Genomic DNA, 15,328 nt, shown 5'->3' with positions numbered 1-15,328 from the left:
GATAAAAGTGATCAGACGATACAGACTTCCAGTTATAGATAAGTACTGACTATGTAATATACAACATGGTGAGAATCCTTGCCGATGCTGTATGGTATATTTGAAAAGTGGTAAGAGAGCAGACATTATAAAGTTCTCATCACAAGGGAAAAAATGTAATTATATAAGGTAATGGATGTTAACTAAACTTATTTTGTAAATCATTTCATACTGTATGCACAGGTCATTATATGTGCTATACATCTTAAATGTATACAGTATTATATGTCAATTTTCTCAAAACTAGAGGAAAAAATAATAAAAAGTAATATGTTTTATTGCTGTCTACAGGAAGTTATCTCTCTGCCAATCTTATGTATTTTATTTCATGATTGACCTTCAGACATTTGGGGAGAGGGGAGTTTGGTATTAATTTCAAATACTTTATTAAAATATTTTCTTTTCTTCTAAAAGAGACTTGAATGTTTTGTCTAAAAGCATAATTCTTTGGAAAAAAACATACTCCAAAATAACTGTAGTGACAGAGTAAACTGAATTTCATGATTTTGTGTATTCAGTTTATTTATCTTTGTTTTCTATCATTTTTATTCTACTTTTCATAGAGGTGGAGACAAATGAAGTTCATTGTAACCTTTCCATTAATTGTAACCATTGTTATGGTTACAATACATAACCATTGTTATGGGATTGTAACCATTGTGTTTGTGTCCCCCTAAATTCATGTACTGAAGCCATAATCCGCAATGTGACAGTATTTGGAGCTGGAGCCTTTGGGAGATAATGAGAACCTCATGGGACCCTCATAATGGGATTAGCACCCTTACAAAAAGAGGAAGAGATTTCTCTTCCATGTGAGATTTCTCCACCATGTGAGAATACAGCAGGAAGGCAGCTATCTGTAAACCGGCCAGGAAGCGGGGTCTTACCTGAACCAGCCATGCTGGTACCCTGATCTGGGGCTTTCCAAGCCTCTGAATTACAAGAAATCATGTCTGCTATTTAAACCACTCAGCCTATGCATTTTGTTATAGCACCCAAAACCAACTAAAACATGTTTAATAACTGATCCTGGTGGAATTTTAAACATTGCGGAAAAAAGGAAGGAAAACCTGATTTATAAGATTGGATAAAAATGGTCCTAACTCAGATATTTCATGCAAAGTAAAAACCGTACATTCTCATATCCTAATAAAGCTATTTCAGTTCTTTTCCTATTTAAAAATTATTTAGGATGCAACAATGTCTTAGAAAAACCAATATATATAATATAGTTGTCTACCCAGGATAATCCAAAGTCCCTACTCTGCCTTCAGAAAGGATTTGTGTGCAACAGCAAACTAGAGCAGTAATTTCGTACTCCTGTGCTTTGAGGCCAGGTACAAACTAGGGTTTTAACCTAATTAGAGACAGAATCTTAAACGCACAGAGTCCAGGTGGGTTGTGTGTACCCAGTGCTCCGCTGGGGAGTTTCCAGCTCTAAAGCTAGTCCTCTGAAGCCCCCTAAATTGCCTTTCTGAATAAATGGTATGAAATGTGTGAACTGTTCCCCAACCTTTAGGAGAACAAGGCTTCTTTCCTTAACAGACTTCCTGTGACTCCCTCCACAACCATCACCCTAACCCTCTGTATATGTAATTATGCTAGATTTGTAAATTTAATGTGTACGTTTATTCATATCATTCAGAAACCTCATCTAAGAAAAGCTCCAGATTACTGGAGAGGCAAAAACACTGAATTGCCTCTTAGGGCAACAGTCGCATGAGCCTGACTCTGCATTCCTGCAGTTTCAGTTTGTAACTTCCTGTTTGCATTAGTAAACGTGTTGACAACTATGAAAAAGAAATAGTTTGACTTTAGAAAGTAACCTGTGTGAACTGGTAATACTGATGATATATTATCCTATAATACTGTTTCTGAATTTTTAAATTGCCTTTTCAAGATTTCCTCAGAAGGATAACAGGCTCCCTCTAGCGGGGAGGGACCATTATAATTGAATTATTTTATTTACTTCAAAGCTGTGCAACTTCATAGTTGCACTTTGTCGGAAGAAAAAGAGGCTTTTTCTGGCTCTTGACATTTGTTTATTTCTCTGCATTTATTTTTCCCTTTCTGATTTCTTCTGAGTATATCAGGGCATGTTGACAGGACAGTCATGTCGATAATGTGAACTGCTCTTTTATAAGCAAAGGGAAATGAGGTTACCAATGGATTCCTACATGTTAACTTCAGCAAACTTTTGTTAGGAAATATATATATATATACTTGTGTACAGATTTATGTAATTTATAAATATATAAATTTTAATAATACAACATCACTCCAAAACCTTTGACAATTAAGTAATGACCTGGAAGTCTGCTTTTTGACCTCTGAGTTCCAATTATTTTTACACAAAGCAAGCCTTGTTCACTTTGGCTTGTCTTTCTTTATGAGGGAAAAAACAACCCAAATCCTATACTGTTTTTTTTTTTTTTAATAATTAGTTTTCTGTCCCATATCATTTATACCAAAACTAAAACTGCCTTTTTATAGAGCTTAATTAAATATTAAAATTTTAATTCTGAATCATCAAAAAAATTAAAATTGCACGCAGGCAAGGAAGTAAGTAACCTATTACAGAAATGGATGTTGGTTTTACAATTGGTAAAGAAGAAAAAGAAAACACTTTACTGAAATTTAGTGTTGAGACTGACATATACTGCAAACGGATAAACAGAGTAGCCCACTCGAGGAGGAGTGGTCACAGCAAGTTATAGAAACTTTCAGCTTTAGAATCTCACTTACAGATTATCTATTAATTCCAAGTGTGTGCTTAATTGCTTTTTGGTAACTCTCAACAAAGTCATTCTACACTGGAGGGAAGTTGGCTCTCACCAAACCTTTGTTTTCTTACGTTCTTACAGCACATCAGATGCTTGGCTTTGGAACACTAGTCAGCACTTCCAACACCTACGACGGAGCTGGTGTTGTGACTGTGGAGACGGACCATCCCCTGCTCTGGACCATGGCCATAAAAACTGACCGGTACTCGCCTCCGTCGCTGTGCCTCTGACATACCTCATTTGCCAACATCGTGCTCAACAGAACAGTCCACCTTGGCTGGCAGGACTCTCAACCTGTCCCCTGGGAGGCCCGCTAGTTTTAAAGACTGTTCATGTTCTCATCATTCAGGGAGCACTATAGATGACAGATTTCAGTTTTACTCCAACTTTGGGGGGGGGGGCAGGGGGGGTGGTCGTTATTATTTAAAGTAAATATGCTCTATTAAATTCAGTTGAAAAACTAACGTGGGTCATCTCACTCTCAAATTCAGTCCTGATCACTCTTATTAATCACTCCATGTTCCCTCAGAAAACGGTTTGTAATTTTGAAGCTGAGAAAGCTCTGAGGTTCCGTACTGTCCAGCACATACACCTCCTCCTGTTGATCCTTAAACGCTGGCTTCTATGTCATAATGTTAGCTCTCTGTCTTATGTGGACCTTTCACTGAAAAAAATAATTCCTTCTAGCTTGGGATGCTAGAACCGCACCATTTTATTCTGACCTTAACAGTTTGGGGTATTATCTTTTAATGATAAAAAATCACTAGCCTGATTGTTAAAATTTAAAACAAGTAGAACGCACCCAGCTGCTGTACATGACACAAACCCAGTGCTGCTGTAAAGAATGAGAGTGGCCTCTCTCTCCTCTCTGGTGCTACGGCAGCGGGAGGGTCACGTTGTAAGTGGAGAGTGAAAGCGGGGCCTGTTGAACTAGCATGTGGTTGTGCATAGTTAATCATTAGAGATCATTTTTAAATTATTTATGCAAATACACGTGAAACTGAATCCAGATGTGAAATAAATGTATTTAGTTATCAACGTGCCTGTCTGTCCATTTTCTCACCTGTATTTTATGATGACCAATCTTTCTTAATCAATGTTACGTACCACCCCCCAAATAAAAACTACTCCAAGGTTGATTCACAGCTGCAGTTCTTCACACACCTGATTTTCGAGAGCAACCTGGGGTGGTGGTGAATACTTTCTCTAGCCTCCACGGAAGTTACTTTCTAGAGCCCCCGTGCTGCATGTTCACACTTAAATCTCTCTGGACCTGTTGCCGCATCTCTAACATGGGGGTTCTAGGTAGCACCTGTCTACCTTGCCGGACTTTGGAAGGAGGGACAGGTTAAACTGTCTTCAGAAATCATTGCACGTGCTAGAGAAAAAAGAACCAACAGAGGAAAGGAATTGGTTCCATGGTAGAGAAGTGCAGAAAATTGGTGGAGGAAGCCCTCTGGGGAAGTAGAAGGGACTAGAGCACGGCTGGGAGTACCACAGTGCTCCTACAGTCAGTGCTGCGGTGGGAGAGCCGGTTCTCCAGCCTTCTGCCTCCTCTCGGCACAAATGCAGAGCCCAGAGCTCCCATCCCTATACCGCGTCCCCCTGCCCCCTGCAGAGACAGCTGTACAGAGGGTCTGGGGTACCAAGCAAACCTGTACCAAAAGGGAAGGAGTCGGGGGGGATGGGTAGACTGGGGATTTGGGATTAACAGAGGCACGCTACTATATATTTATAAAATAACAAGGACCTACTGCAGAGCCCAGGGAACTGTACTTCAGTATCCTGTGATAACCTATAATGGAAAAGAATCTAGAAAAGAAATACCCCTAAAACTGAAGCAGCACGCCTGAAACACTGTGAACCAGCTGCTCAGCCCTGCCTGCCCTGCGTCCTGCTCAGTCGTGGCCGGCTCTGCCACCCTATGGACTGGAGCCCGCCAGGCCCCTCTGTCCGTGGCACTCTCCAGGCAAGAGTACTGGAGTGGGTTTCCATTTCCTTCTCCAGGGGATCTGTCCGACCCAGGGATTGAACCCACGTCTCTTGAGTCTCCACTGAGCCACCAGGGAAGCCTGTACTTCCTACTTCAATTTAAAGAGCTTTAAAAAAGCTCAGTCAAGCTCCTTTGTTGACTCATGTAACTGAGAATCACCAACAGGAAAGGTGGAGAAGGAAATGGCAACCCATTCAGTATTCTTGCCTGAAGAGTTCCATGGACCGAGGAGCCTGGCAGGCTATATATAGCCCATGGGATCTCGAAGAGTTGGACACGACTGAGTGACTAACCAGCAGAAAAAAGACCTGCAGACCACTGCCCTGGATGGTGCCCACCCTAAAGGACGAGGCTAGAAAGTGGGGAGGAGCGCGGAGAGGGCGTGACCTTCCCAGCACCGGTTACTGATTTCTCCTTCACTGGCCGTTCCAGGCTCAGCTGTCATCTAGTCATTACTAAAGATGTATTCACAGCCTATGAAATATGAAAGTTTGTCCACTATTCTAAGATTTTCCTGAAAGAGACTCATGCCCTATGTACCCTGAAAATCTTGCCAGCGATAGTAAATGGATGCTTGGCAAGAAGAATATAGTTGGCTGAAGTTGAGGGGGAACAAAACCACTGAGATTTATCCCAGACTCCCCATTGGAGGCCTCCCCTACAAGGCTTCTCTCCAGATCCCGCCAGGCTGCTGGAGAGCTAGGCGTTTGACCCCTCTTGCAGGAAAATTTCCATGGACTGAGAAGCCTGATAGGCTGCAGTCCATGGTGTCGCAAAGAGTCGGACACGACTGAACGACTTTACTTCACTTATCCCTTAAAAATCCCAAAGTGAAATTTCATGTTTCCTCACCACATCATTGCTTCCCTGGTGGTTCAGTGGCAAAGAATCCTCCTGCCAATGCAGGAGATGTGGGTTCGATCCCTGGCTCAGGAAGATCCCCTGGAGGAGGAGGAAATGATAACCCGCTCTAGTATTCCTGCCTGGGAAATCCCATGGACAGAGGAGCCTGGTGGGCTACAGTCCATGGGGTCACAGAGTCAGGCTGGACTGAGCACATCACATCATTCAAACAAGGACTCACTCACTGTTCTTACACTAATGCAGGGAGACTGATGGTGACCTCAGGGGGCCCCCTGTGAACTTTCCGAGCCTCCCCAGGCAGCCCCTCCTGCCACCCCCTTATTAATCCAGATCCTGACCTCCCACTTGCAGCCAGAAGAGAACAGGAAGCCAGGCTTTGCCAGCATAGTGGCCTGTGCTCCATGGCCCTTTTGACTTCACTCTGCTCCTCCTCTACGCGAGTCAGATTGGGAGCTTTTGTGACTCTAGGGACGGTTCCCCCAAAATGCCCTCTGGCTGCCTGAGTCACTGAGTAGTGAAAACACACCAAGATCAACTTCTCTTCGGGCGGCTGGGAACATCCGAAGCTGGCTGTAGCTGCGGGAACCCTGAAGTCACCAGTGACTATGAAATGGAAATTTTAAAAAATGTTTAATGTTTTTTTTTTTTATTGTAGTAAAGGTCACATAATAAAAACACCCATTTTGACCATACTTAACTGCACTGTTCAGTGGCAGTAAGTACATTGACATTACTCTGCAACTCTCAGCATCATATATCTCCCGAATTTTCCACCTTCCTAATCTGAAACTCTGGCCCCAGTGAACACTAATATCCCCACCCAGCAACCTTCAGCATCTGGCATCTACCAATGCACTCTGACTCTGAATTTGTCTACTCTAGGTATCCTGTACAAGTGGGATCAAATAGTATTTGTCTGCACCTATTGTACACTGGAGTGTAAAATGTAGGAAGTTCTCTTTGCGGTTCAAGGAACTGGGGATGGACCACACCCCTAGACACAGGTCAGGCAGAATAATACACGTTCATGCCTTAATTTTTGCTAAGGAGACAGAGCAGTTTTCTCCTGGGCGGCGCACTAAGGCCATTTCACTTGTTCCAGGGGATCGGTCTGGGCAAGGAGAAAGTGGCCATGACTGCCTGGGCCTTCATGAGGGGAACTGCTCAAGGTTTCATATCTTACGTGTGCAGAATGCATTTTAAGCAGACTTGGCTTACCACTCCTGTCCAAATTCATGCCTCCAAAGCTTTGGAACAACCAAAATAAAGCCGTGCATGGATTTGATGTGACTGAGACATGCTATCTGCCCAGTCCATAAAGAGCAAGAAACCACTCTTCTTTCCCCTAAGGCTCTGTGATTATAAAGGAAATAAGGTCTGAATTGTGACTTTCACATTGTTTTGATCATGATCCACAAGAAATACAATCTATCTTGTAACTAGTCTATACACACATGCCCTCTGATAATTTTATTCTAGACTGAAAAACACCTAGAAACCTCTTCTAGATTGAAAAAAATAACAGTAAAGGGTAAAGTAAAATGAACACAGGGACTTTTTTTAAAAGAGCGAGACAGAGTGTGTGTGTTTGTAAGGGTTCTGCATTAGGCATACATGTCTTTCCTAAATTTAGGACAATGTGAATATAATTTACCATTTTATCTTCACCACCTAATAATAGATTTTATTCTCAAATGTGGGCTAAGAGGAATAACCCACCAATGACAACAGGCTAAATGTGATCCTACTGGGGAATAATAAAATCAATTTAACTTCATTAGGAATGGTGAGGAGAGCTAGATTATCTAAGTTGTGTCTAAAGCATTCTACTCATAATAAATGATCGCCATACCTGGGGAAGATTAAAACTGAAGCTGAAAGGTCAAGCCATTCCCTGGCAGTCAATATATATGGAATGGAAACTTCCTGGCTCATACAGTAGAGTTTACCCTTCCCTGCCCACAGCAGATTGCACTTATCAATCATACTTTGCTTCTGTGATGAGCCCGAGTCTGAGTCATTTCAGAACAGTACTGCAGGCAGCCCTGATCAGTTATTCAGCACTGGCCTGGCACCCCCAGGGGCTCAGAGCTAATGTGCCATCTCACCACGGTGCACAGAACAGCTACAGTTACAACCCGGGAGAGAGGTCAAGGCAACACCATTCTTCTTCCCAGGTAATGGATAAGTAAACAGATCCAAGGACTTGTCCCCTGTGTATTTAATTCTGCCATTGAAAGCAAGGTTTTGTACAATACACAGCAACCAAAAAAGAAAAAGACCATCCCTGAAAACACCTTGGAAAACATCCACAAAGCACTGAGATCACCCACAGCTAAGAAATAAGAAATTTCTCGTAATTTCTCATATAGCTACTCCCTGAGAACTAAGACGTCTCACATAATACTGTTAGTCCAAAGGTTGAAAAGGGTTTTAACTCACAGTGAAAGGAACTGATCAGAGTAAGATTACAACTTATAACTGAATTATTTCTTTTAAAAATACCTTTAGGGTTTCCCTGGTGGCTCAGTTCAGTTCAGTTGCTCAGTCGTGTCTGACTTTTTTCAACCCCATGGACTGCAGCACACCAGGCTTCCCTGTCCATCACCAATTCCTGGAGTTTACTCAAACTCATGTCCATTGAGTCCGTAATGCCCTCCAACCATCTCATCCTCTGCCCTCCTCTTCTTCCACCTTCAATCTTTCCCAACATCAGGGTCTTTTCAAATGAGGCAGTTCTTCCCATCAGGTGGCAAAAGTATTGGAGTTTAAGCTTCAATATCAGTCATTCCAATGAATATTTAGGACTGATTTCCTTTAGGATGGACTGGTTGCATCTCCTTGCAGGTCCAAGGGACTCGCAAGAGTCTTCTCCAACACAAAAGTTCAAAAGCATCAATTCTTTGGCACTTAGCTTTCTTTATGGTCCAACTCTCACATTCATAGATGACTACTGGAAAAACCATAGCTTTGACTAGATGGACCTTTGTTGGCAAAGTAATGTCTCTGGTTTTTAATATGCTGTCTAGATTGGTCAAAACTTTTCTTCCAAGGAGCAAGCATCTTTTAATTTCATGGCTGCAGTCACCATCTGCAGTGATTTGGAGTTCAAAAACAAAATATGTACTGTTTCCATTTGCCATGAAGTGATGGGACCAGATGCCATGATCTTCGTTTTCTGAATGTTGAATTTTAAGCCAATGTTTTCACTCTCTTTCACTTTCATCAAGAGGTTCTTTAGTTCTTCTTTGCTTTCTGTCATAAAGGTGGTGTCATCTGCATATCTGAGGTTATTGATATTTCTCCCAGCAGTCTTGATTCCAGCTTGGCTTCATCCAGCCCAGTGTTTTCTCATGATGTACTCTGCATATAAGTTAAATAAGCAGGGTGACCATATACAGCCTTGACGTATTCCCAATTTGGAACCAGTCTGTTGTTCATGTCCAGTTCTAACTGTTGTTTCTTGACCTGCATACAGATTTCCCAGGAGACAGGTCAAGTGGTCTGGTATTCCCATCTCTTTCAGAATTTTCCACAGTTTGTTGTGATCCACATAGTCAAAGTCTTTGGCATACTCAATAAAGCAGAAGTAGATGTTTTTCCTGAACTCTCATGCTTTTTTGATGATCCAATAGCTGTTGGCAATTTGATCTCTGGTTCCTCTGCCTTTTCTAAATCCAGCGTGAACATCTGAAAGTTCACGGTTCACGTACTATTGAAGCCTGGCTTGGAGAATTTTGAGCATTACTCTGCTAGTGTGTGAGATGAGTGCAATTGTGCAGTAGTTTGAACATTCTTTGGCATTGTCTTTCTTTGGGATTGGAATGAAAACTGACCTTTTCCAGTCCTGTGGCCACTGCTGAGTTTTCCAAATGTGCTGGCATATTGAGTACAGCACTTTCACAGCATCATCTTTTAGGATTTGAAATAGCTGAATGGTTTGGTGGTTTTTCCACTTACTTCAATTTAAGTCTGAATTTGGCAATAAGGAGTTCATGATCTGAGCCACAGACAGCTCCTGGTCCCATTTTTGCTCCCTGTATAGAGGTTCTCCATCTTTGGCTGCAAAGTATATAATGAATCTGCTTTCAGTATTGACCATCTGGTGATGTCCATGTGTAGAGTCTTCTCTTGTGTTGTTGGAAGAGGGTGTTTGTTATGACCAGTGCATTTTCTTGGCAAAACTCTATTAGCCTTTGACCTGCTTCATTTTGTACTCCAAGGCCAAATTTGCCTGTTACTCCAGGTATCTCTTGACTTCCTACTTTTGCATTCCAGTCCCCTATAATGAAAAGGATATCTTTTTTGGGTGTTAGTTCTAGAAGGTCTTGTAGGTCTTCATAGAGCCATTCAACTTCAGCTTCTTCAGCATTACTGGTCGGGTCATAGAGTTGGATTACTGTGATATTTAATGGTTTGCCTTGGAAATAGAGGTCATTCTGTTGTTTTTGAGACTGCATCCAAGTACTGCATTTCAGACTCTTGCGCTGACTATGATGGCTGCTCCATTTCTTCTGAGGGATTCCTGCCCACAGTAGTAGATATAATGGTCATCTGAGTTAAAGTCACCCATTCCAGTCCATTTTAGTTCGCTGATTCCTAAAATGTCATCTTGTTCACTCTTGCCATCTTCTGTTTGACCACTTCCAGTTTGCCTTGATTCATGGATCTAACATTCCAGGTTCCTATGCAATATTGCTCTTTACAGCATCAGACTTTACTTCCATCACCAGTCACATCCACAACTGGGTGTTGTTTTTGCTTTGGCTCTGTCTCTTCATTCTTTCTGGAGTTATTTCTCCACTGATCTCCAGCAGCATATTGGGCACCTACCAACCTGGGAAATTCATCTTTCAGTGTCCTGTCTTTTTGCCTTTTCATACTGTTCATGGGGTTCTCAAAGCAGGAATATTGAAGTGGTTTGCCATTCCCTTCTCCAGTGGACCACATTTCGTCAGGACTCTCCCTGGTGGGTCGGTGAATAGGAATCCACCTGCCAATGCAGGAGACAACAGGTTCAATCCCTAATCCAGGAAGATCAGGGATCCACATGCTGCAGAGCAACAGAGCCCATGTGCCACAACTACTGAGCCTGTGATCTAGAGCCTGGGAGCCACAACTACTGAAGCCCAAAGCCCCAGAGCCTGTGCTCTGCACCGAGAGAAGCCACTGCAGTGAGGAAGCCCGGGCTCTGCAGCTAGAGTAGCCCGTGCAGCAACGAAGACACAACACAGCCAAAAATTAATAAATAGAATTTATAAAATATCTTTAAACCCTAAAGACTAGTGAAGATTTAATAGCCAGTTTTGTTTTTGAACAATCAACGTGGGCAATTAGGAATATACAGCTCTTCAGGAGCTGAGTGGAGTCCCATCTGGATGGCATAATTAATTTTGTGCTCAGTTGTTTAGCATTATGCATCCGATGTTAGAATATAAAGCCCTGGAGAGTCTGTGTTTGGACTTTGCATTCCTGTTATCTGCTGTGCCTTCAATCTCAGAATAGGGCCTTGTCTGTAGCAAAGAACATTGGGGGAATACCACAGGCACCTTAACTAACCTCCTTACCTGGACCCAGGCCCTAGGGAAATGCTGCAGCTTCCCAAGCCCCTGAAAAATATTATTCTTGTCCTTCCTTGATCCCTAACTCTATCCAAGATTTAAGTAGATGCTAAAGTTTCTCTTGGATAGGTTCCTTAGGCCTAAAGATAAGTGTCCTCATTCTAGATTGGACAGCCCTGGTTATAAGCTTGCTCACTCATGTATCTGAAGAAGGAAGTAATGTTCACAGCACCAAAGCTGGACTCTAAGACATCTTCCAAGGCAAAACAGAGACAGTAAACAGAGGAAAATCAAAAGGCAAGGAATTGGAAGTTGCCTAAAATGAATAGATAAAGGAAAATGAAAGCCACGGGCAAGTTATAATAGTAGTTTGGGAGAATGGTCTAGATTAAAACAATCACCATCAAAATAAATGTGAAGAGCACTTTTAATTGGGCTGACTTGCCAGGAAAAAATGGAAAAATAATAAGGAATAAAGAAAATGTCTGGAGTGGTAAATCTTATAGCCAGAGCTATTTCTAGCATTGGCAAGTCCAGGAATGATTGGTTGTCATGAGTTGAAATAGACTACAGATAAGAAGACATGTTATTTTCAAATACTTGGAGACCATGGAATCAATTCTGCTATTTTCTTTGATTATATTTACATCTACTTGTTTCATGAGTTAAAACTGTAACATGGATATGAAATTAGCCTGGGGAGTCTAAAACCATTTTAAAAAATGGTATGTTATCTCCAACAGCATTACTCACACAAAATCTCATTATTTTGTGCATCTGATTCAGACTTACACTGTTAACTTACAAAAATTATTAGTGCACAAAAGAATTAGCTTTTTTTTAAATCAAGAAACCTCGACTTTATCCAAAACACTTATCTTTATGTTACTTTTTTTAACACAAGCAATTACTCAGAACCTATTTGTATAATGCATGAACAAGCATTCTATGTAATATAATATTAAGACATTCTGCTCACCTGTCCCTTCTAGAAATCCCCATGCTTTGTCCCACTGCACCCTGCTGGGTAATCCCAGTAAGTTTAGTATCAGTTATAAAAATCAGTTATTAAAAATAATCATCCAAAAACAGTAAGGCTCTCAATACTATGGCTATGGAACCAAATATGTGAAGACCATAGAGTAAGAGATATTTTTATAATAATGGAGTGGTTTTACTCTTTTGAACTGTTGGAAATATTAAGTGTTCATCATTTCTCTCTCAACTGTATCGACTTCATTAATTTAAGAAATACTTTTCAATCTGCATTTCATTCCCTATTCATGAAAAAAATTTTCTAGGCCCCAATGGTCTATACATTCTGCTCTTTTATTTGCACTCCTTAAAATTCAGGGAAGCCTACATGAATAATGAGATGGGAAGAAATGGTGCAGAAAGTTGTTGGGATAGCTTTTACTCAGTGAATTTATTATGCATAGTTTAAAGTTGACCTTTTAATCCAAGTTTTTATTCAATTCCATTGCAAGGAACTGAGCAGCATGGTCAGTTTGAATATTTGTATGTCAGTGGCACCAACAATGAGTTTCACGAGAAAAAGTCATATATTAAAACCATGAAGAAGGCAATACATTCTTTTTAAGGCCAAATGGAGGAAGGATAGAAATATTTTAGGAAGAAAGTAAGTTTTCCACAAAAATAAAAATTTACCCTAAATTATAAGACATGGCTATGCAAGTCATTTTCATAATTTATTCTCTAGATTAGATGTTGCTAGGTAACCATGTATCCATATAAATGGTGTTAGTCACATTGATGCTATGGTTATTCGTTCCAATTTTCAGGAACAAATATTAGCTTCCCACATGTTGCTTGAAGGCTTCTTCACCTTTCTTATGGGTAGATGTGTAATTTATAGCTCCACAACACAAAAACCAAGTAAATAATATCAGAATCAAGAAGATGGGATGAATGGATTGACTACAAAGAGGAGTTACAGGAGCCCCCAAGTTACTTAAGTTTCCACTTATATTCCACATATCAGGACCTTTTGTAGATTTTAGAGGAGGCATATTTCATCTTAGGGCTTCCCTGGTGGCTCAGAAGGTAAAGAATTTACCTGCATTGCAGGAGACCTGACCCCTGGGTCAGGAAGATGCCCTGGAGAAGGGAATGGCTACCCTCTCCCATATTCTTGCCTGGGAAACCCCATGGACAGAGGAGCCTGGTGGGTTACAGTCCATAGAGTTGCATAAAGTCAGACACAACTGAGCAACTAACAATTTCACTGTCACTTTCTCTTTACGTTTAATCTTAATTTTTAAAAAATCCACAAACAATTCTTCCCTCCAGCAACCACAGAATGGACTCACTCCCTCTTGACATGGCAAGCTCCCTGGTGTTCAATCCAAGGTCGGACTAATGCTTGCGGTATCCAGCCTTTAAATTAATTTCCAGATTCTACACTGAATAATTCCTCTGGAATCCAAGATTTTATATCTATAGGAAGCTTGAGGGCAAGGATATGCTGCATTCTAGGTGTGTACTGCTTAACTAAGAGCATCAGAAGCAATTTTAACTTTATATTTTTCACAAATGTATTCTTATGGCCTCATTGAAAATTTACTGCTGCTGCATCTGATAGTCAGGCTTTTAGGTTGGATATTTATGGCTGGTGAAGTGTTTGACCTCTTTAAGAATGCAGATCAAAGAATGTGGGTGAAAATGAGTTTCCCTGGTTCAATGAGAATTCCAAAGTCCTAGGGAGGGGACTAACCCAGTGCCATTTCATTTGAATAATGAGGTAACTTTTCATAAAGCAGAAAATCCAGTTAGATGAGTTTTTCCAAACTGACATACCGCCATCCTTAAACACATATTTGAATGTCTACTGCAAGGCAGACAAGTACAATGATGCCATAACAGTTACACATTATAATTAAATGAATAGATGATGGGGAGGAAGGGAGGGTGGGAAGGACAAAGAAGGCCAGGAGAAAGAGAGATGAGAAAGAGAAGGAGAAAAGGAAATATTCATGGGAATGGAGACAAGAAAGACTGGAAAAAGAGGGGGAAAGTGGTACATTCTTCTTAGATGAAAGAAATGGGGGAAAAAGAGAGGGAAGTTTGCTTCTCTTTCTAATTCACTTGTGATGCTGGTGAGCATTACCTTTAAATATTAACACAACAGTTAATGTAGTGGAAGATGAATGTTTATGTATACAGTAAAAAAGAGAGAGAGAGATGTTTGTGAGTTTATGATAATAGGTTAATGTCAAGAGCAAAAAGGACACAATGCATATGAACATTTTGATCACAATTATGTAAATATTAGACAATACTCGAAGAGGAATATTTAAATTTTTACCATGGTTAGCTTTGAATAATGAAACTGTAGGTAAAATTTTTATTCTATTTCTGTCTTTTTCTATGTTTCTTAAGAAAATAAGCAGCATGGTAACCATAAACCAAAAATATATAATAGATACACATACAAAAAAAAAAAAGAAAAAGGAGCCCAAACATAATACTAAAAATAGACCTTATATCACAAAAGAGCAAAAGAAGATAAAAGGAATAAAAGAGAGCCACAAAAAAAACCAAAACAACTTACAAGATGTACATGCTGCTGCTGCTAAGTCGCTTCAGTTGTGTCCGACTCTGTGCGACCCCGTAGACAGCAGCCCACCAGGCTCCCCTGTCCCTGGGATTCTCCAGGCAAGAACACTGGAGTGGGTTGCCATTTCCTTCTCCAATGCATGAAAGTGAAAAGTCAAAGTGAAGTCGCTCAGTCGTGTCCAACTCTTAGCGACCCCATGGACTGTAGCCTACCAGGCTCCCGCATCCATGGGATTTTCCAGGCAAGAGTGCTGGAGTGGGGTGCCATTGCACATACCTATAAATAATTTCTTTAAGTAAACTAAATGCTCCCACCAAGAAACATAGTGTGCCTGAAGAGATACAAAAATAAGACCCACAAATATGCTACAAGAGACTCATTTCAGACCTGAAGACACACAGACTGAAAGAAGTTGGAAAAAGATATTCCATGAACATGGATGGACATGAAGATACTGGAATAGCAATATTTATATCAGATAAAATAGGCTTTAAACCAAATACTGTAATAA

General features: G+C 40.8%; 1 protein-coding gene and 1 long non-coding RNA gene across 2 annotated transcripts in view; one reads left to right on the top strand and one right to left on the bottom strand.

The window, feature by feature from the left end:
• The window catches only part of TPK1 (thiamin pyrophosphokinase 1), a 383,151-nt gene extending 379,291 nt beyond the window's left edge, over positions 1 to 3,860 (top strand). Inside the window, exon 9 of the mRNA XM_055591203.1 lies at positions 2,904 to 3,860. Coding sequence (XP_055447178.1) covers positions 2,904 to 3,052 — 149 coding nt within the window. The 3' untranslated portion in view covers positions 3,053 to 3,860. The remainder of the gene's footprint in view (positions 1 to 2,903) is intronic.
• LOC129659628 (uncharacterized) overlaps positions 1 to 15,328 on the bottom strand; it is a 63,364-nt gene that overhangs the window by 14,018 nt on the left and 34,018 nt on the right. The window lies entirely within an intron of this gene.

The sequence above is a fragment of the Bubalus kerabau genome, chromosome 8 (genome assembly GCF_029407905.1).
Source record: "Bubalus kerabau isolate K-KA32 ecotype Philippines breed swamp buffalo chromosome 8, PCC_UOA_SB_1v2, whole genome shotgun sequence".
Classification (NCBI taxonomy): Eukaryota; Metazoa; Chordata; class Mammalia; order Artiodactyla; family Bovidae; genus Bubalus; species Bubalus kerabau.
Note: the sequence above shows the minus strand (reverse complement) of the source record. Positions and strands in the feature narration are given on the sequence as shown.